The sequence below is a fragment of the Natator depressus genome, chromosome 1, assembly GCF_965152275.1.
Source record: "Natator depressus isolate rNatDep1 chromosome 1, rNatDep2.hap1, whole genome shotgun sequence".
NCBI classification, from domain to species: Eukaryota; Metazoa; Chordata; order Testudines; family Cheloniidae; genus Natator; species Natator depressus.
Genome location: NC_134234.1, coordinates 245,703,717 through 245,726,789, shown reverse-complemented (window position 1 = coordinate 245,726,789; position 23,073 = coordinate 245,703,717). Strand labels below are relative to the sequence as shown.

The 23,073-nt window shown below is 46.4% G+C and overlaps 1 protein-coding gene across 1 annotated transcript in view; it reads left to right on the top strand.

The window, feature by feature from the left end:
* The window catches only part of LOC141978212 (uncharacterized), a 53,779-nt gene extending 31,066 nt beyond the window's left edge, over positions 1-22,713 (top strand). Inside the window, exons 15-21 of the mRNA XM_074940136.1 lie at positions 134-248; positions 1,101-1,238; positions 2,402-2,568; positions 4,805-4,893; positions 11,826-11,997; positions 19,246-19,372; positions 22,302-22,713. Coding sequence (XP_074796237.1) covers positions 134-248; positions 1,101-1,238; positions 2,402-2,568; positions 4,805-4,893; positions 11,826-11,997; positions 19,246-19,372; positions 22,302-22,333 — 840 coding nt within the window. The 3' untranslated portion in view covers positions 22,334-22,713. The remainder of the gene's footprint in view (positions 1-133; positions 249-1,100; positions 1,239-2,401; positions 2,569-4,804; positions 4,894-11,825; positions 11,998-19,245; positions 19,373-22,301) is intronic.
* The last annotated feature ends 360 nt before the right edge of the window (positions 22,714-23,073 follow it).

The window sequence follows — 23,073 nt, the reverse complement described above, 5'->3', positions numbered from 1 at the left end:
TCAAATACATCCTAGCCACCTGAGTCTATCAGCAAGATGCGCTAGGTTTGCAAATCTCATTCTTGTCCAATTGTGTCAAGCTGGATCAAGTTGGATCAAGCTGCCCCTGTTCTGTGTTCTGTATTTTCACTAGGTGTGCAAGTTCAAGGAGAGTCTATGCTTGGCCCCATTGGTATGTATTGATGGGAACATGCCAGTTGCCACCATTCAGTACGTCTGTGAAATTGCTAGAGAGCACCAGATAGCAGGTAAGGAGAACTCACTGCAAATGGACCCCTTGGGGCATAATCATGCATGTTCTGAAATAAGACCCGCAAGGTGCTGAGCACCCTCAGCTCATGCTAACTTCAATGAGAGACTGAGAGTTGAAGGCACCAACACTATCTTGCATCTCAAGTTATTCCCCTCCTCCCCCATGGTTTTTAAAAAATATATGAAATATGTTTTCATATATTTTTAGTTTTTCTTATTCTGCAGCTACATCAGATTTTTATAAGGGTAACCTATACTGCCCCTAGCACTGACAGAAAACCAGCAAAGGTTAAAGGTGAACTGAAAAGCTAAGCTGAAAGCTGAGGCAGGCACAGACTTGTATGCTGTATGTCTCCCATGGTTTGTGGCATTCAGCAAAGCAATACATTTTAACTTACCTATTTTTTTAAATGATTTGCCCCCCTGCTTCTTGTGAAATACACTGGCCCCTTCTTGGTTTGCTGAAGGCTCTTCACAACCCATCTTCAGACTTCAGAATTGTTCCCTCATCTTCTTCAGAAGTAAGCTCTGCAGGGGGAGACAGTTCTCTAGATTCAGCCAGTGAGCAGAGACTACAAAGATAGTTCCTGCTGGCTGGCTGGCTGGCTCACTGGCCTGTCTATTAAACTAAATGCCCATTCCTGAATCTGCCTCTCATCACATCACCCCAGAGCCAGAAGCAGGTGAATCATTACTGTTGCAGCAGAAAGGGAGATTGAAGATAGCTAACTAAAATAAAGTGTAGATACCAAACATTGTAAAAATCACCGTGAGCATTCCAAATATCTGCCTGTCCTGAAGCAGAGAGATTGTTATATCGGCTAACCAACTACAATTTTGTTTTGAAGTGTGCTATGAGCCGACAGATGAGAACAAGGCTTCTAAGCCATTCCTTTCAGACAGCTGGAGAGCGCTGACCTACATCTCCCCCAATCTGCGAGAACTAAGGGCAATAAATCGGACCCTCGGGCACCCTGTGCCAGCAGGTACAGTACAGTGATGTGGTAGCGAGAGAGCAATACTTTCAGATTAACCTAGACACTGCATAGGGAGCTGCGTTTTCCCCACCCCTGCCGCCATTCCAGACTGACTGCTTCCACTGACCGCAAGTCCCTCACTATGCTGAACCAGCCCTTCTAGAAACAGCAGAGCTGTTTGTCATAGTACTGCCTCCAGAAGAGTTAACTTTGGTTACCAAAACAGCTACAGCAGCTGGAGATTTTACAAAGCCCAAGAAGCAGGGAAGGCCAGCTTTGGGCAGAGGAGTGATGAACTAGCTTAGAAGCTGCAGTTCACTAAACAGAGGAGCTGGTAACCATTCTGTGTGTTCTGAAAGAACATGGATTTTCTAGGGTTAGTACACAGACTTGTATTTTAATTAATTTCTATTTCAGTCCCCCTTTGGTTGTGTGTGTGTGTGTGTGTGTGTGTTAAAATAAATGCACTGAACCTAAAGACTGTGGTTAACTAATGAGGCACCTAGACCACCTCACAAAATCTTCGCAAGCTCTGAAACTTGACTCAGATAAGGCAAAAAACTAGTCCAGCAGAGACTGCTGCAGGTCTGGGATTGCTACATATCCTAGAGTTTGAGTCACTGTTTTTGTCATGCACGCTACAAGCCCAACCAAGCAAAGAGGATCACTAGTTTATTTCAGATGTCCCAATGAAGCATCACAGTATGATGGTATTTGTCTTCAGACTGTGATGCTGTCTCTATAGGAGATGAAACATCGCCCTATGCTGACACCAACGCAATGACATTAAGACACAGACAACGTAACACAGTTATTTTGTCCCCTGCACACATACACAGGTGTAAACTCATGAGAGATGGTATCCTCATTTTGGAGTGGAGGTGCACTGGAGAGGCTACGTGGAAGACCAGAACTGGAATAGGGATGGGGAGTGTTGCAGGTCAGGAATGAGAAGCACAGGGGGGAGCTGTGAATGGGAAGTTTGCACAATATGTCAGCTCTGTGGCTGCCTGTGCTCATGCTGTCAGCGTTTTCCAAGAGCACAGTAAACTCCCAGCTAGACTTTGAAAACCACTCACAAATAGGCCAACATCCCAGTGACATGAAAAGCTCAAGTCAGCAGCTTTGTGGTCTGACGTGATGTCATGGCTTTTCTTCCATTCTGTCTAAAGAGCTGCCGTCCAGGCTGGAGGATGTTGTCAGGACTGCGATGACCCTGACCCGCCCCTTGCTGACACAACTGCACTGTGTGGTGGTGACACTCGGCATGCATGGAGTCCTCTTGTGTGGCAGGAGAGTGGAAGGGAGTGTCTCACTGTGCCCTGGAACTCACAAACAGGTAGGGGGCTCAGGAAGACCAACTGAGTGGCAAGGAGTTCTCATTCCCTTGTGCCTGGGAGCACCAGCACAGTAGTGACTCTTCAAGCCTCTCTCACCAAGGTTAATGCTGCTATCCATATACCTGACCCTGGAGGACTGGCTGGCTCCGCAGATTAATAATGGAAATTGAGCCTTCCTTTCCTATGCCACTGGGTGTCACAGGGTGGTAAAGGAAGCAGGTCCAGGTCCACTGTGCCAGAGCAGGTGCTCTCAGTTTGGCCAGTTAAGAGGCCGAGGCAGCACCTGGGACTATAAATAGTGCCCTACCAAATTCACGGCCATGAAAAATGCATCCTGGACTGGGAAATCTGCTCTCCCCCTGTGAAATCTGGTCTTTTGTGTGCCTTTACCCTATACTATACAGATTTCACAGGGAAGACCAGCCTTTCTCAAACTAGCGGTCTTACCCAAAGGGATTTGCAGCAGGGTCGCAAGGTTATTTTAGGGGGGTCATAGCATTGCCACCCTTACTTCTGCACTGCCTTCAGAGCTGGGTGGATGGAGAGCAGTGACTGTTGGCCGAGCACCCAGCTCTGCAGGCAGCACCCCGCCAGTAGCAGCGCAGAAGTAAGGGTGGCAATACCATACCATGCCACCCTTACTTCTGTGCTCCTGCTGGTGATGTTTCTGCCTTCGCAGCTGGGCTCCCGGCCAGCAGCCGCTGCTGTCCAGCTGCCCAGCTCTGAGGCAGAGCCACCGCCAGTAACAGCACATAAGTAAGGGTAGCAGTACCGCAACCCCGCCTACAATAACCTTATGACCCCCCCCCACAACTCCTTTTTGGGTCAGGACCCCTACAATTTCAACATAATGAAATTTCAGATTTAAATAGCTGAAGTCATGAAATTTATGATTTTTTAAATCCCATGACTGTGAAATTGACCAAAATGGAATTTGGTAGGGCCCTAACTATAAAGGATCAAGGAGAAGCTGAAAGAGGAGGGAGACTGGGTGGCACAGGTCTTAGAGCACAGACTGAGTCCGTCAGGAAAAGGTCAGGTGAGAGCTTCCACACACCAGGGGGATGGTGGAAGATCCTGGAAGGAAGCTGTAGTTGATTCCTGGGAAAAGGCTAGACAGGAGAGCAGCAAGAGGGGTTTGGTGGCTGGCACATGTCCCCAAGCCAGAGGGCCAAGGCTGAAGGCCAGAGAGCAGCAGTGGGAGTTGCCTGCTGATGTCTAAGCTGCAGCCCAGGGCTGGAGAGGGCTGAAGATGGGAATAGCAGCAGGGCTTACTCCCCTCCACACTGGAGAGCTGGCCCCAGGGAAGCAGTGAGAGGGCCAGGGGAAGTGAGGGATGCTCCCCTGGTAAGGCTCTGGGGGCTCCTGGTGGGGAGAGTAGGCAGGGCCAGCTCCAGCTTTTTTGCCACCCCAAGCGGCGAAAAAAAAAAAAGAAAAAAAACCCCAAACCGATTGAGCTGCCGCCGAAGTGCCGCCAAAGACCCGGCCATGCCACCTCAATAACTGATGGAATGCCGCCCCTTTCTATTGCCCGCCCCAGGCACCTGCTTCCTTCACTGGTGCCTGGAGCCGGCCCTGAGAGTAGGATTTATTCTTGCTGGAAGGGCTGGGGTGGCTGTCTTAGCAGAAGGACAGAGGAGGACTGACGAGAAGCCTAGGTGTGGTGGAAAACTCTGGAGTGTAGTATGTGGGGTGCCATGTCATTGGATTTTTAAAGACTCTCTGTACTGGGATGTGAGAAATGGACTGTGTATAATACTTTTGTTTTGGATGATTTGAAATATGTTTTTGGTAATAAATCAAAGGACTGGAGGATAAGCTTGCAAGGAGTTACTGGGGACTCTGAAAGGGAAACTGAGGCAGGTGCCTCAGTCATGCTGTAGCTTGCCACAGGAGAGTGCTCCAGGAAGGGCCATCCTATGATACAGTGATTCATATCTGTGGAGTGATCACAGAAAGCACATTTAAAATGTGCTTTTCCCTGAGTAATTAAGAGTGGAAGTTTAAAACACACTCTCCACGAACATACACACTCTCAGCTGCAGAAGTCTTGGTGGAAAGCGAACCCCAAAAGGGCGCAAACATAGGCAAAGTGAATGTGATTCAAAATGTAAAAAAATATTATTTGGACTCTAAGTATTGAGGCAGCTGTGGGCAAGATCAGCCAGGTCCAAATATTGCTTCTAGACTTCGGTGAATTCCTAGTAATGTCACTCCTCCTCTCCCTCTCTACAGAATGCTGCCGGCGAGCTGTGTGCCGCCCACTACCCAGCAATCCCCATCTCCAGGGAAGAGATAGTGAATGTCTCAGGAGCGGGTGACAGGTATATTACTAATTACCCAGAGAAAAGATGCAGTTATGGGATTCCTTTATTTTCTGCAGCTGAATTCCAATCTGGAATTTTTAACACTACCATGAAGACAGATTTCACTCTGCTGCTTGGAAATTAAACATTAAATCCACCCGATAAGGAGTAAGGGACATCATTCCCCACAACGCATACTAAGAATTTGCCCATAACAGCTTAATATCGATTGAAGCCCATCTGGCCACTCATCCTCCTTTTCCCAGAACCGTCTTGAACATATGCTACAGCATCCTAGGTCCCAGCAGTACAGCCACAAGTTCTGAATTACTCTGAGCTGGGCTGCCAAACTTCTTGAAGTTAGTGGCTATTGAAGTACTACAGCAGTAGTCAAAATAAAGTAAACTACCTTAAGACAAACCTGAATCAGTTTCTCTCCAGTGGAAGTGAGACTTAACCTTCGTTGTAAGGTTTGCTAAAAGTGGGGCCCAGCACAGCCAGGAAGTGCCTTAAAGGCAGGAGTTGCCATATAAGTTCAGTTCATCAGGTTCAGTTTTCTGCCTTTGGGAGTGGCTGGTACCTTATGCTTTGAGTTCTCACCATACCTTACCTAATCATTGATGCAATGCTGTACACTGGGGTCGGAGGGGACAGGCATTACTTACTGACCCCATATTGATCAACTGACATCTTTATTATCCTCCTTGTCTTGTATAACTACATGTGATACAGTCATAATTATCCAGACCTTTTTTCGTAAGCTGCAATGACTTATATTTTACTGCAGTGAACTATCTGGGAAGTCTGTATGAGGCAGATTTTTCCACATTTATTTGCCACTAATTGAAAGGAGTGATTAGCCTCCCCCTTTCTCATGCTAGAGGACAGCATAAAAAGGGACTGATTAGTTTCATTGAAACCTTAGTAATTCTAGGTTTCAGAGTAGCAGCCGTGTTAGTCTGTATTCGCAAAAAGAAAAGGAGGACTTGTGGGCACCTTAGAGACTAACAAATTTATTTGAGCATAAGCTTTCGTGAGCTACAGCCCACTTCATCGGATGCATTCAGTGGAAAATACAGTGGGGAGATTTATATACATAGAGAACATGAAACAATCATGTGTTACCATACACACTGTAATGAGAGTGATCAGGTAGGGTGAGCTATTACCAGCAGGAGAGCGGGGGGGGGGGGAGGGATGGAACCTTTTGTAGTGATAATCAAGGTGGTCCATTTCCAGCAGTTGACAAGAACATCTGAGGAACAGTGGGGGGTGGGGTGGGGGGGAAAAACATGGGGAAATAGTTTTACTTTGTGTAATGACCCATCCACTCCCAGTCTCTATTCAAGCCTAAGTTAATTGTATCCAGTTTGCAAATTAATTCCAATTCAGCAGTCTCTCGTTGGAGTCTGTTTTTGAAGTTTTTTTGTTGAAGTATTGCCACTTTTAGGTCTGTAATCGAGTGACCAGAGAGATTGAAGTGTTCTCTGACTGGTTTTTGAATGTTATAATTCTGGACGTCTGATTTGTGTCCATTTATTCTTTTATGTAGAGACTGTCCAGTTTGACCAACGTACATGGCAGAGGGGCATTGCTGGCACATGATGGCATATATCACATTGGTAGATGTGCAGGTGAACGAGCCTCTGATAGTGTGGCTGATGTGATTAGGCCCTATGATGGTGTGCCCTGAATAGATATGTGGACACAGTTGGCAACGGGCTTTGTTGCAAGGATAGGTTCCTGGGTTAGTGGTTCTGTTGTGTGGTGCATGGTTGCTGGTGAGTATTTGCTTCAGGCTGGGGGGCTGTCTGTAAGCAAGGACTGGCCTGTCTCCCAAGATCTGTGAAAGTGATGGGTTGTCTTTCAGGATAGGTTGTAGATCCTTGATGATGCGTTGGAGAGGTTTTAGTTGGGGGCTGAAGGTGATGGCTAGTGGCATTCTGTTATTTTCTTTGTTGGGCCTGTCCTGTAGTAGGTGACTTCTGGGTACTCTTCTGGCTCTGTCAATCTGTTTCTTCACTTCAGCAAGTGGGTATTGTAGTTGTAAGAATGCTTGATAGAGATCTCGTGGGTGTTCGTCTCTGTCTGAGGGGTTGGAGCAAATGCGGTTGTATCGTAGAGCTTGGCTGTAGACAATGGATCGTGTGGTGTGGTCTGGATGAAAGCTGGAGGCATGTAGGTAGGAATAGCGGTCAGGTTTCCGGTATAGGGTGGTGTTTATGTGACCATCGCTTATTAGCACCGTAGTGTCCAGGAAGTGGATCCAGGCTGAGGTTGATGGTGGGATGGAAATTGTTGAAATCATGGTGGAATTCCTCAAGGGCTTCTTTTCCATGGGTCCAGATGATGAAGATGTCATTAATGTAGCGCAAGTAGAGTAGGGGCATTGGGGACGAGAGCTGAGGAAGCGTTGTTCTAAGTCAGCCATAAAAATGTTGGCATACTGTGGGGCCATGCGGGTACCCATAGCAGTGCCGCTGATTTGAAGGTATACATTGTCCCCAAATGTGAAATAGTTATGGGTGAGGACAAAGTCACAAAGTTCAGCCACCAGGTTTGCCGTGACATTATCGGGGATACTGTTCCTGACGGCTTGTAGTCCATCTTTGTGTGGAATGTTGGTGTAGAGGGCTTCTACATCCATAGTGGCCAGGATGGTGTTTTCAGGAAGATCACCGATGGATTGTAGTTTCCTCAGGAAGTCAGTGGTGTCTCGAAGATAGCTGGGAGTGCTGGTAGCATAGGGCCTGAGGAGGGAGTCTACATAGCCAGACAATCCTGCTGTCAAGTTGCCCATGCCTGAGATGATGGGGCATCCAGGATTTCCAGGTTTATGGATCTTGGGTAGCAGATAGAATACCCGAGGTCGGGGTTCCAGGGGTGTATCTGTGCGGATTTGTTCTTGTGCTTTTTCAGGGAGTTTCTTGAGCAAATGCTGTAGTTTCTTTTGGTAACCCTCAGTGGGATCAGAGGGTAATGGCTTGTAGAAAGTGGTGTTGGAGAGCTGCCTAGCAGCCTCTTGTTCATATTCCGACCTATTCATGACGACAGCACCTCCTTTGTCAGCCTTTTTGATTATGATGTTAGAGTTGTTTCTGAGGCTGTGGATGGCATTGTGTTCTGCATGGCTGAGGTTATGGGGCAAGTGATGCTGCTTTTCCACAATTTCAGCCCGTGCATGTCGGCGGAAGCACTCTATGCAGAAGACCAGTCTGTTGTTTCAACCTTCAGGAGGAGTCCACCCAGAATCCTTCTTTTTGTAGTGTTGGTAGGAAGCTCTCTGTGGGTTAGTATGTTGTTCAGAGGTGTGTTGGAAATATTCCTTGAGTCGGAGGCATCGAAAATAGGATTCTAGGTCACCACAGAACTGTATCATGTTCGTGGGGGTGGAGTGGCAGAAGGAGAGGCCCCGAGATAGGACAGATTCTTCTGCTGGGCTAAGAGTATGGCACAAGCTGTCAGCATAGTCTGTGTGGTATGTAGATTGTAATGGAATTTTTACCTTCAGTCCTTTTGGTATGATGTCAATCTGTTTGCATTTGGAAAGGAAGATGATGTCTGTCTGTATCTGTATGAGTTTTTTCATGAAGTTGATGGATTTCCACTCCGTACGGCTAAATTCAGTGCCTTGCATAATGACAGGTTTCAGAGTAGCAGCCGTGTTAGTCTGTATTCACAAAAAGAAAACAAGTACTTGTGGCACCTTAGAGACTAACGAATTTATTTGAGCATAAGCTTTTGTGAGCTACAACTCACTTCATCGATGCATTCAGTGGAAAATACAGTGGGGAGATTTATTTACATAGAGAACATGAAACAATGGGTCTTACCATACACACTATAACCAGAGTGATCACTTAAGGTGAGCTATTAGTAATTCTGAGTACCTCAGTCAACACTCCTCTACTTTCTCCTTTCCAGACTAAATAATCACAGTGTTTCCAATCACTCCTCATATGTAAATCCTGCCATATCTCTTTCCCTCAGCACTGCATTTCTCTAGACTTTTTCAATCTCAGCCACATCTTGAAGGTGGGGTGATCACAAGTGGGCACGATACATTGAACAATGACCTAGCCTCCTCCAGAATAATTGTTATACGTGGCCTAATATCTTATAATTTGTTCTCTTTTAAATTTTACCTAAGCTTCCTATTTGCTTTAAGCTGCTCCCCTGCCAGACATTGTCCAGGATATGTCTGATGACTACTAAACTTTTTCTTCCTAGAGGACCCTGGAAGTTCAGGCCCATTAGTATCTATATTACTATAGTCCTATTAAATTTAAATTGATCTGCTCTCATGAAGCTCAGTTTCTTTGAGTCCATTTGGCATTTCTTAGAATCTTTCAGTTTCTATGGTAATTTCCTTCTCCTGCTATCCAATGGCTGCTCCTTCACTCTGCAGAAATCCCCTTTTTCATACAGTGCTGGATGCAAGAACAGACTCCTTGTGAGACCTTTAAGACCAGTGCTCACACAGGCTACATGCAGGCTACAACCAAAGCTGCATACACTCACAGCATACAGGGTGGCCGTGAGCAGTTTCAAGGGATTGAACAATGGAATCTAACCAGAAGTAGCCAACACATTCATGTCTCAGTTAGTTTCACCTTCCAAATGCTGTGCTGGGATCCAGCAAGGTTCACTGTGCTGTAGTTAATGGTGCCAAAGCTCTGGCTTGGGGAAGGTGCTTAGAGCTACACCAGTCTCAGTCTCTCCCAGCAGGAGCCACTGGAGGGAAGGGGGTAGGTAGGGGCACTGGCTCAAGAGGAGCATGCAGCTCATTTGTATCGTAAGGTTCTCTTGGAATCCCTGCCCAGATGGCTGGGTCCGTTGTCAGTCTGTGGAAGCTGTTTGCTCCCTGCACCCTGGTTGCTGTAACAACATAACAGTGCGTGCACGTACACAGCACTGCTAAGGAATAATCCCCCCCAAATATTTATTCCAAGTCTCAGGAGCTGTTGAGAGATTGAAAGGTCATCACAAACCACAATGTTCTGTGCCTTTTGTTAAGCAGAAACTGAGGTAATTTGTCTAAGTAAGAAATGGAAGTTTTTCCTTCGCACCCCTAGGATGTAGTGAGAAGCACCTGGAAGCTCTTGGCAGTAGCCGCTCTCCAGAGTGGAAGGCCATGCTGGTACTGAGTGTAAATCTCTGCTGGCCCATAGCTACAGGGCAAGGGTAGCTAAGTGCAGCTCCCCAGACCCGAAGAGGCCCTAGCACTACAATGCCACCTGCAGCTGCTGTAACCTTTACTAGGCAGATGAAGCCTGCAGAGACCTTAGATGAACTGCTGGCTGAAAGTTGACAAGACTACTTTATCTGAAGAGGACTCCCTCCCCCTGCCAACATGGGAGCTCTGATTTAGAGCCCTAAGCCCCTCCCCTGATATTAGCGCTATCTCTCTGCTTTTTTTAAACATCGCCTCCATTCTCCTAGAACTTCCCATTAATCTTACCCACCCTCCATCTCCTTCACATCACCATCCCTTTTCTCTTCTTATGATCACCATCACCTTCTCTCTTCCTCGTCTTTCCTTTTTCCTCATCTTCACTGCTGTTTCCTCTGTCTTATTTCTTTAGATGTGTACAAATGCTAGAGAGAGGCTTCTATCCATATACCCAGGTCCCCTTGATAGAACTTGAATACATCACCCAGAATGTCCCACATGCAGCAGCAGAAGTCAATAGAACCAGCCACCAGCAAGTCAGGCAGCTTAGAAGCTCATGCTCCCATCCCCTATCTTCCAACTCCCAACAATTCCCTACCTTTATCCTAACTATTCCCCACCCCCATTGTTAAACGCCTAGAGGGGAAAAGATCTTGAATGGTCTCTTGCAACATGTGGTAACTCCTTACACTAAGCAGTCTGCTCCACCTTGTACTTGGCTGTGATGCTGGGAGTACCTTTCCCAGATGTGAAGAAGAGCTCTGTGTAGCTCCAAAGCTTGTCTCTCTCACAAACCGAGGTTGGTTCAATAAAAGATATTACCTCACCCACCTTGTCTCAGAAAATTAAAAACAATTTCACAAACATCTCAGAGGCAGGGCACTCTACCCCAGGAGACTGGGAGTAGCCCGGCTGTGCGCATGACAGAGGAGGGAATTTCTCCTGTTAACTCCTCTGTTATGGTAAGAAACATTACTTAGAGTCTCTAAAGGAAGTTCTGTCTCCTTTTTTTACGTCCCAATGATACTGGGAGCTTCTTAAATTCAGGCACTGAGGCTCAATAGTGAGCTACATATCAGGGGTGCTGGAACAATTTGTATAGTGGGGGTGCTGAGAGCCACTGAACCAAACTGTAAACCCTGGATATGATGGAAACCACTTGAAGCCAGGAGGTGCAACAGCACGCCCAGTTCCAGCACATGTGCTACATATTCTGAGCTCTACTGGTCACATCTGCACTGAGTAGCCATGCAGCACTGACTAACCTCCCAAACAGAGCTGCCAATTTTGGTTGGACGTATTCCTGGAGATTTCATCACATGACATAATCTTTAATTAAAGGTTAATCTTTAAATCGTGGAGACTCCAGGACAATCCTGGAGGGTTGGCAACTCTATTTCCAAAGTATGCTGGGATAGAATAAAATGAGGAGGCACTCACTGTTTTAAAGTCTTGTGAGGAATCTGGGAAGGGACATCTCCAGGACATGACATCTTTCTCCATTAAAAGGATAATGTCTGTGACCCAGCGTCCTGAGGTTGGGACACGACAAGAGAGGGGACTTTCAGTCTTCCTTAGGGATAGTCAAACCCCTTGTTAGATCCTCTTCTCCCCCATCCCAGTTTCTGTTGCTTGTAGGTTGATTTGCTGTAGGGACCCTTAGCTTTTAGCTTTGTTTTGTGAATAGAGACACTTTAGTGTCTCTTTGGGACGGCAAGGTCTGCAGAATCAAAACCATTCCCCAATGTCCGAAGCTGCCTTTTCTTTCTCTTCCCAGTTTAATGGCAGGGATAATCGCTGGGCTACTTGCTGGGCACGACACAGATACCTGCGTCCGGATGGGCCTGCTCTCTGCCTGCCTCTCCCTCCGTTCATACGAGCCCGTCTCCCAGGAGATCAGTACTGTCAGCGTGAACCTGGAACAGGTCAAGGCTAGGAGCTGGCCAGAGGTGAAGATGTGGAAGATGAATTAGAGTTTATGCTCCAGAGCTCTAGCAGATGTTACCTCCCCACTCCAACCACACCTGAAGTGCAACATTACTTCAGATTTCCACCCCCCACTGTCAATCCCCCAATACCACACAGCCAATATCTCCCAGAAAGCAAAAAAAAAAAAAAAAAAACAGGGTGCCTAAACAGCTTGGGTTGCACCTTCCTGAAAAAGCTTGTATTTCTTCCTCCCATCTTCATAGGGTAGACACCAAACTCCTTTCAACAGCCCTGCTCAGCCACCACTTCAGCAAAATAATGGATATCTGAGACAATATGCTTATTATATATGGGCTGGCCGAACAGCAACCCACTGGCACACAGTTCTACGATATGGCCCAGTGATCAAAGTGGAGCATTGTATGCTGGGACTTAAATATCTAGATACTCTATCGCCCCTCTGCAATGTCCATGTGCTTCCAAAACACACATGAATATAACCTCACATCTCCTCGCTGAGGTGGGGAAGCGCTGTTCTTGTATTACAAATGGGGAATGTGAGGCACAGAGATTAAGTGAATTTCCCAAGGTCTCAGTGAGTCTGTAGCACAGCTGGGAACCAAACCAAGATTTACCAGCTCCCAGCCCAGTGTTTAACCACAAGACTATTCTTCTACCTGTGGCTCTTCTGGCATCCAGCTTTTTATTGCTGAGGCAGTAACAAAATGTACCATTAATACAAATTAGATACTGTCCTTCAGCTTCTGGCAAGTTGCTAATCCTCTGACCACTGAGCAAACAAACCTATGAAAAGTAAGTTTATTCCATCCGGCATTGGGGTGCTCTCAGGATCACATCCCCCCCACTTATAAAGCTGCAGGAGGATTAGCCACTGGCTGACCTGGAGGCAGCAAGTCAGATCCCCCTTTCCTGAATGGGACATCTGACACCATATTCTGTTCCCTTCATTTGGAAAAAAGATCTGTTTTATCTCCTTTGTCTGTTCAGTCTCCAAGACATAATATCAGAAAGGATCTATAATCTCACCTACAGTGTTGTTTCAAACATTTCACAGTGACATTAATGACCAGTGTGTTAGTAGATTTCAAACGATATATTGCATGTCACCTTTTATATAAATATAACTGGTGTGAGAGGTGTATGAGGTTGTCAGGCCTGACAAGAGTCGCTGAGACAGAGCAGTGAATTACTACTGGGCCTCTGTGTCACAGGAGCCTAAATACCTCAGAGGACCTGGGGCTGGGTATCACCACTCAAACAATGATCAGGTCACAAGTGACACTGAAGGTGATGATTTTAACCCAGTTCCTAGCTCACCTCACAAGAGCCACTATGCAAGTCCATGTGCTTGCAGTTCCAAATGCTCGTAAGACACCCATGGGGTTTTACAAGTTAGATGGAAGTATATGGTTAGCAAAACACCCTATTGCTGTTTCAGCCTGAACTTGCTGGCAGTGCTTAAAGTGGTCTTAAAAAAGTGGCAGGTTTCACATAAGCTGGGAGCAGCAGCTGTGGTAAGACAATGCTTAAAGTGTGTGTGTGCCCCTCAGTGATCCAGCTCGATTTTTTTCTCCACTGGGTCTAGAACCCCCAACCTTGCAACTTTAAGCACTGCTCGTTGGGGTTGTTCAATTTTCAGCTTCAGAGTTCAGTGGACTGGTGGTTGTCTGTGCAGTTAAACCTCCTTCACTGGTACCCTTATGGATAGACAGCAGTTGGGGGGTGTGTGTAGCATTAGCCCTCCAGTATTACAGTGGCCCAACCTTCCTCCTCTTCAAAACCAGCAGGTGGTGTTTGTAATTCATTGGCTAAATTCAGCAGCAAGGCCAGCTAAGGTGGATGATTAGCTTTTCTCTCACCTGTAAGCACTGGAAGTTGTGTTTTGCACCACTGGAAACAAAGCGGGAATCTTCTCTGCCTGTTATACAGTCTCAGGAATATTCATTTTTCACTAAGGCTATGTCTACACTGCGAGCTGGGGGTGTGATTCCCTACTTGTGTACACATACTCGCACCAGCTCGCATCGAGCTAACACCTTTTCCCACCACCTTTGTGTACTCAGGGGGCAACCTCAGCCTAACCAAAAAGTGGGGGTACCAAGGGTCTTTCCATTGGAAGCAGTGAAAGAAACACCCCCCCACCCCAACATCCCAGTGCTGAAAGTGCATAATCAGTCACCTAAGGTATTTAAAAATGTATGGTTGTAAAAGATGCCTTTGAGACCAAATTAACCCCTTCCTCTCAAGCACCTCCCCACACCTGATGTGCACAGTTTGCCAGCAGATCCATTTATTTATCTCAATCCTGCCTGCAAATAGTTTAGCCAAAATATGCCATGATCACAACTGGGAAAGAGTACGCTAGACACACACAGATACCCTTGGAAAGAGGGAGGGGGTGTTGCTCGTGGGAGGGCTATGAGAGAGTTTGGGGGAGGGGGAGTTTCCCAGCAGTAGCAGCCAGGTTTGCAGGTATAAGACGAAAGCTAGAATTTCAGTGTCATTGACACTCAGAAAGAGGGGTGGGGTGGAGGGAGATCTCTGCTTTATAAAAGGGTTTCAGCCACCAACACTGAGCAAGAGGCAGCTCTGATCCTACCTACAAGCACCTGAGCTGGGCACAGGAACACACAGTAGCTGAGAGGAAGCCAGAGCCCAAGGATGAAAGTTTATGCAGTGACCACCATTGCTGTCCTCTTGGTGCAGCTCTCGTTCCTGGTTCAGGCTGGGGATGAGAAAGGGTTGGTAGCTCCAGAGAAGCAGGTGGGGGCTGAGAGAGCAAGAAAAGCACCTCAGCCATCAGATGGAGGAGAGAAAGCTCCAGAAGGCAGCTCAGTGAGGTGTCAGCCTGCTGCCAGAGTGCAGAAGAAGGCAGGAGAAGATGGAGTTGGAGCCAGGTCCCACAGCAAACTGCTGAGCAAGCCACAACGAGAAAGCAGTAAACAGAAGGCCACTAGCAAGCTGCAGCCCCCCAAGAGCAACAGCCCAGCATCTAGCAACCACTTGGAAGGCCATGGGAAATTCAATACTGACACTGTGAGTATAACACCACACCACTGCCCCCAGCCTGTGTCTTGCTTCCACCTCAGAACCTGTCCCTGTCTAACAGCTGCCTCTGGGGTGGTGGGGAGGTGGCCCTGGTTCATCTCATCAGAAGGTGAAATAAAAACCAATGATTAAGGTCTGGGGAGACAACAGGATAGGATGGCTGATGGTTGTCCTCTCGGCCATCCCATCCTGAAGGAGCCGGCATACTGAGGGTTTGTATGGGAGTGTCGGAGCGAAAGAGTTCTTGGGGGTCTCTGTGCCTGCCTAACAATCAACTAAAGCCATCAAGTGGTTCTCCTAGTCTGTGTGGTATGCGTGTATACAGTTTTGTGATCCAGTCTAGTTAATCTGCCTGCAGGGCTTAAAGTGGTCTCACCGAAGATCTGGGTCTGTCATTCACTAGCTCATAATCAAATTACAGCTTTTTTTCAATATTTCTAGGGAGATGGGGAGATTAATACTTTAATACTAAACAGCAGCCATAGCTCAGATAGGAGTGTGAGATGGCCTGTCTTTGCTAGTCAGGAACCTCTACTCCCGGCTCGTAGGTTAGCCAGGGATGGGTGCAGAGCACTGACACAGCAGAGCTTGTCTCTTCTTAGAGTTCAGCATAAACAGACGAGCCCAGTTCTAAGCTGGAAATGCAAGAAGAAGTGTACAGAAATCTCATTCCCAGGCCAGTAGTTCCCATCTAAACAAATGCGTTATGATTAAAACGGAGTGAATAATTTGATTTTTCGGTTTGGTGGCTGAACCAAAAAAATCCCCCCCAAAATATTCAGTTTGTTTTAAACCAAAACAGGGGTTTTCCCCCCAGTGTTCCCTTGCCAAAACAAGACAAAAACACAAATTTTCTTCAGGTCGAGTGAAACGTTTTGAATGTCGCTTCAAAACAACATTTCCTAAATGACATGTTGACACAGTTCATTTTGAAAAATGTCAGAAGGAAACTTTCAACATTTTTGAATTTTTTTTTCAGCTGAAACTATTCACTGACTTTGCCCCAAATTCATGAACAGTTTTGGGGCCCTGAATAAAACATTCTTTGGCAAATTTACTATTGGTTGAAAAAAATTCACCTCACGCTAATTATGGCACCGTTGCTGGTACCATTCACCAACATAGTTTCAAAACACAAGTGCCTGGACCTGGGCAACTAAATATCAACTTTAAGCAGCTAAGTTTAAAAATAGCATCTTGACAGAGCATGTAGCTTATAGGGGCTGTAGCCCATGGGGGCTGAGCTCCCTCTCCAATCGCGGTGCTACTATGGACTCATTGAATACCTGACTTGCATCACATCTCACCGCAGTGGTCTCACATCTGCCACTCAGCTTCACCCAGGCCACTTTAAACTTTGGTATCTGTGTAATGTGAGTCATCCAGCCTTGGCCAATCTATAGCGACAGGGCTTGCTTTATACCAGCATGGACCTCCATCAGTGCCTCATCATAAGGCTGGAAACACAGCTCCTCCTTAGACCCTATGACATAGTGTGATGGGGCCACCATCCCACACTGGCAGAGAAGGGGTTAACAGAGCCCTGGGGAGGCTGTGTGGGACACAGCCAATAGGAGAGGGACTGTGAGGGACAGCCAATCAGGGCCCAGAAGGTCCATATAAAAGAGAGTTGCAGGGTAGGGGCAGTTGCTGCTGAGAGCCAAGGGAGTAAGGACTGTGTGCCTAGATAGCTGAGTGAACTGTAAGCACCTTGGACAGGGCAGTGACCAGTTCCCCCCACCCACCCACCAGTGGGGAAGTGGCAGGACAGTTGGACAGAGATATCCTTCTCCCCCTCACCCCAGAAGAGGGGAAAAGCGGATGGTGACCTAACTGGGGGGCTGAGTTGAAGAGAGGATGCTGTGGTTCTGGGAGCTGAGAGAGGAGCCATAGTCAGAAGCAGAGACAGAGTGCTGGTGTGCACACCATGGACATGGGCATTGGCCTCAAGCTAATTCCCAACACGACGAGGAGGAGGCACCAGTGACACACAGCCTCTGCTGTCTGTCAATAGATCAAACTTATCCTACTCAGTATTAACAGTCAAAGTCAAATTAGAGTTGCATTTAAACAGGATACTGTTTAAGAGAACGAAGAAATGGATAAACCAAGAAATATGATAAGGAAAGGATCTCCTTGAACCTTGTCTAGGTAATGACTGCACAAACCCAGCTGCAATGGGTTGTAATTGCAAAAACTAAAGGGTGGTAGAGGTAACTGTACAAGCCAGAGTCCCCTGTCTGCACCTTTTGCTTTTCCCCCTTTGCCCTCCCCAGTTCAATGGCAGGTGCCCAGGAGAGAGCAGATCAACAACGTCTCCCACAATTGCACGTCCTCCTTCCTGGAAGGGACTGTTTCTTATCTAATCAAACCAGCTCATTGTCCATATCCTTGCACTGGGTGTCTACATGTAGTATTTTCAGTTCATCCAAGCCTACTCAGACTTCTTCCTCCTAGCTCTCTACATCGGAGCTCAACTCTATAGAGAAATGGGTGGTTTCTTCTTGCAGGTTCATTCCAGCAAATTTCAAATGGATGAGGTTATATATATATATATATATAGAGAGAGAGAGAGAGAGAATGATAACTCCTCTCTATAGGCACACTGTTTTATCACAGTAAACAACACCACAGCACAAGATATGTGGCTGTACTAGATAGCGAGGTTCACTGGGAGGCACAGTATTGATGGAAGAGAGCTACGCCACTTGGAGAGAGTAGGGATCTAGCACCATGGTCCTTCCTTCAGTCTCATTTGAGTTATGGCTTTTAGAATTTTTTTTTTTTTTGCTTGTTATATTGTTTATAAAAATGGGAACTGAAGCCCCCAGACCTTTCTAGATCCTTGTAATCTACCATTTTCTGTCTCTTAAATAGAGCCAAGGCCTAGCTAATGTAGATTGTACATCCAGACCATTTAAGAACAATAAAGTGAGGAGCCCAGACCAGGCAGCAAATGCTCATCACATTATTGCACAGTCAACTTTGCAACTTGGCTCATTTTCTCCTGGATTCATTAAAGATCCCTCCAGCTGCCTGGGAGAGATTAAGTGGATCTTCTGAGCTCATCTAATTTCCAAACATCCTACTGCTGTCAATTTGCAAGTGCTGGAGACAATGGCCCACCACAAGTGCAATCCTGGAGATTGACTCACTGGCACGGATAAAACTGAATAATGAACTGAATGGCTTTGCGCAGCTCCGTTTAGAAGCCAGCCACAATTAGTAATGGCACAGTAGCCATACAGCTTTAAACAGAAGCTCCCTTTAGTGGCTTTGGGGTCGATATTAGGTGCCTACCTGCCCTTTGTGCCTGTGAAAAATCGACCCTTTTGCCTCTGCCAGGAAAGTAGTTAGCTTTAAGAGAAGCTGCTGTCATGTTTCAGCCCTGGGGCAAGTAATTAAATGTGGTAGTAGCTAAGCCACCTACACAAGATAGGTCTGTTATATAATTTGCTAAATTAAAAACAGGAAGGAGCTGGTTTTTTATGAAGTCCATGTGGCGCTAGCCTTATTAGTCCCTATTATTGATTTGCAGCTATGCCTAGAGATGAGGAGAACTTTATTTGGATGGATTATTATTTGCATTGCTGTAGCTCCGAGAGGCCCCACAGCGCTAGGCACCATGCACACTTTACCAAAAAGACAGTCCTGGCCCAGATCAATCAAACTCTGAAATCCTCACCCTGCAACATTAGAGAGTTTAAGAAGAAAGTGAGCACCACCAAGGGGGAGGAGGGAGGAATCAGGGGCTCAGTTCCACCTCAAAATGTTTAAATATTAACCTGAAGTGCAGAGACGGGTCTTAACTAAACCTCCAACTGTGGAAACCCCAAACTTTGGAGTGAAGGGAGCTTTGGAATTTGACTCTAGATCCCGATGTCATGTCTGTTCCTCAGTGCTAGAGCAAGCCAAGCCAAACCAAACCCTCAGAGCCAAATACTGGGGGTAGAAGGAGGAAATGAAATTTGGATCAGGATCCACACTTTCATGGCTCAGGCCTATGCAGAAAGGCAATGTTTATGTTTAGAGATAACCCTCCCCTCAACTGTGGGGAATTCAGTGCACTTACTAGTGTAACCACTAGAAACCTGAATTAAAGTTCGGTATAGTTTGAGGGTGTGGGGATCACTTGGGCTGGGAGTTGGTTGCAGAGGGAGTGTGTTAGTATGACAGCCTCTCTCTCTTTCTCCTTCCAGTATTCCTGTCCCGGGATTCAGTCTAAGACCTGCCAGAAACCCTCAGACTGTGATGGCTGCCTTGGCCTCTACACCTGCAAACTGCCTCAGGGGAAGTGTGGTTTGAAAGCTGTTTCCAGGAAAACAGGTACTGTACAACTTCCATGTCAGCCAGCCCAATGCAGCAATGAATGCGTCAGGGGCCCATTACAGATGGCCAGACGGTAGGGGCTTTACGCATGTCACTTAAAAAACCCCACGCCAAAATGCGACACAGGACTTTTTCAAAACCTCTCCTCGTGTTGCACACAGCAGCTCCTCCGAGCTTCAGCAAGTGAGCTACAGGCAGGGCAGTAACGGGGGGCACTAGCTAGCTTCCGTTAACTCTGTAACGAAGACAAGCCCTGAGTGATTTGGGTTGCAAAATTAAGCACTCAAGTTAGGAAATGCCAGAATTAAGCTGGCGTGTGCAATCATCATTAAGCCCCCTTGAGCCTATGTGCACTAAGATACAGCTTTTAACTAGGATCACATACTAGTTTTTTCCTCAGGCTGACTGCCACATTAGCTAACATGATTGTAAATGTGTTACACTAGCTTAGCCTTAGCTGCTAATTGGTGTTTCAAATGGGGTTAGTTACCCTCAGGTAAGTAAAACAAAACAAAAAACAAAAAAAACCCTCCAATCAAACAGACCGCCACCTTTTTTCCTGAGCCTGGTTTACACTCAGAAGTATACTAAGGCCTGGTCTACACCTAAAACTTAGGTCAACCCAGCTACGTCACTCAGGGTTGGGAAAAATCCACCCCCGACAGACTCAGTTAAACCAACCTAAGCCCTGGCCTAGACACCGTTAGCTTGACAGAAGAATTCTTCCAGTAACTTAGCTACCACCTCTTGAGGGTGTGAATTAATCACAATGACGGAAAAAACCCTCCCATCACTGCAGCAAGTGTCTACGCTGTGGTGCTACAGTGGCACAGCTGCAGCACCATAGCTGTGCTGCTGTAGCATCTGTAGTGTAGACAAGCCATAGGAGTGATTTTAAACAGATTTAATGAAACCAGTGCAAAACCCTGTGTGGACACTCTAGTCCAGAACACCAGAAGACCAACAGAATCCCAGTGTAAGTGTTCTTTGTCAAGTCATAGGAACAACATCGGGAGACCTTAAACAGCATATCTATCTACTGTCATAATAAAATTTGGATATTCTAAAACCTGTTCTGTGTAGGAACAATTTTTCTGTGTAACCTAAGGTCTGAACTTAAACCAGTATAGTTACATGGACATACCACCACCACCACCACCACGTGGACAGTCTTATTCTAGCATAAGAGCACCTTTTTTTAGTTTTTCTTTGTGTCGCTTAGAAAGGGATTAAGCTAAACAGCAAAAAGCCATTCCTATACTGGAATAAGAGTGTCCGCACACAGGGGTTTACACTAGTATAACTATACTATGGCAAAACTCTCCCATGTAGACAAGCTCCAAGTAGCTGCATTTTAGACTTTAACTTAGATCATTCAAGCTATTGAGTCCTCACCCTGTGCGATTTAGTGTTGTGTGTGGTGCAATCCTGACTTGTGCCTTTAGAGGGCAGTCTTTTGGGGGCAATTTGATAGGTCAGCTAGAGTAAGTCTGCGCTTGGAGCTTGGGGAGACATACTCAAGCTAGGCTTGATCAGAGCTAGTGCGCTAAAAATAGAGCATAGCTGCAGCAGCGCGGCAGGCAGCCATCCCCAGGACATGCCTATCGTCTTGGATGGGTTAAGTACTTAGGGCAGCTAGCCCATCCCACCACTTGTGCTGCCGGCAGCCACGCGATTTTTAGCATGCTAGCTTAGCTTGATCAGAGCTAGCACAAGTATGTCTCCTCAAGCTGGGAAACACCCCCACCCCAGCTCCAAGTGTAGACATACTTTCAGAGCAGAGTAAGACTCTGCCTGGCTAGGTGGAGTGTGCACAGCCTTGTGGTGTTTACAGAAAAGGACATGTAAAGAGTGTCCTGTCCCTTTGAAGGCCAAACACAAAACAGGGGTTTCCCCAGCTAAACTGATGGCATAAGGCCTGGCTTGCTGCAACCAAGTCCAAAAAAAGATCTAAAGGCCAGCTCCTCTCAGTCAAGTTCCAGAGAGGATGAGGACATGATCTGACCTAAGCCCCCAGCCTCTCTAAACAGCCTGACTCTCACTGGCAAACTCAGTGCTCAGTTTCCCACAGCATATCCTTATTAAAGGGTAGTGAGGGAATTGATTAATTCCCCAGAGCTGGCTCAACCCTGCTCGCCTTGCAAGTGTCGCACTCAGGGCAGCAGAACTGCAATCCTTTATTTAACATGAAACCCCTTCCCTATCAACCCCTGGACCAGGTCTGCATAGCCTCTCACAGGCAGGGACCTGTGAAGCACATATATATTCTGTAAGGGCCCCAACCATTCATAGTGCCATATAAATCAATTTTTTTAAAAAGATCTGTGGAAAGATGCTGCTGCTTTCCTTAGATTTGTAATAAGATCTCAGATTTGTCCTCTGACCCTCCATCCCATCACAAGATGCTAAGCATGTCAGTGTAAGCAAGGTGAGGAGGAAAGATGGTCTCGAGGTTTAGACACTGGAGTAGCAGTCAGGAGACTTTGGCTCTATTCCCAGATCTGCACAGGTGTATTGTGTGAACTTGGGAAACCGCTCTGTGCATCAGTTTCCTCATTTGCATAATGAACATAAAAGCTACCTTACTGCATGGTAGGAAGCTTAATTAATTACTGATTGTAAAGCAAATTGAGATTAGGGGATGGAAAGCATTATAGAAATGCTGAGTGTTATGAATACAGAAGCAAACAGATGTTGTCTATATGAATTTGCTATAGGTGTTTAATTAAGGATAGATGTTACTAGAGCTCATTTTTTAAATTTTAACTTATTTACACATTGACTGCTTCTGTTTCTTTGACTGGCAGCTCCGTTAGCTCTAAACAAATCAATACAAGCCCCAAGCCTGAAGGAGGAATACAACTGAGATTACCGCTAATCAATTCCTCATCATGCTTATTTCTTTGTGTGTGTTTTTTCTCTGTAGGTGGATTCTACCAATGCATACAAAACACCTGAGGTACTTGAATGACACAGCACGATACCAAGATAGAAAAGTCGTACTGCAGCCTAGAGCCCCAAACTTTCTGTATTTCTTCATAGCTCTCATTTTAAATGTGGAACTAAAAACTTCAAAGCTGTAAGAATTCCATACAAGAAACATTTCGCAGTCTTGCTTTTCAGTCCTCAACATTGCATTTGGTACATAGATTTGAATTGCTCTTTCCTTAAGTCTACCAAGGAAACTATTTCCGTGGCTACTGAGCCCCTGGGATTTAGGAGCACATTTACATTAGTCTTGCTAAACATAGGCCACAAAGTAAGAGGAACATGGCTGTAATTATTACTCCTGAGGGAATTCTGCACCAAAAAAATTAAAATTATGTGCACAATATTTTAAAATTCTGCAAATTATATTTGTTAATAAATAAATGTGGCTCCAGCATGGCAGTGGGGAGCACAGGCCACTGGCTGCATTGAGGTGGGAGATCACCCGAAAGCCCCCACCTCCCCTGTACAGGATCTCGGCAGTGAGGCTTCACCTGACCCTGATAGTGCAAGGGCTGGGCCAGCCCCAGAAACACCCTGGGGCCCGGTCCCTCTGCACCAGGCGCACGAGGTGTGGGTGGGCAGGCTCAACCCAGCAGGATCCAATTGTGGAGGGGCTTAGTGTGGGGGGATCCAGGTGTGGTTGAGAGGTTTCTGTGTGGGGCAATCTGGGTGCGAGAGGCTCAGTGTGAGATTAGGATAAACAGGGG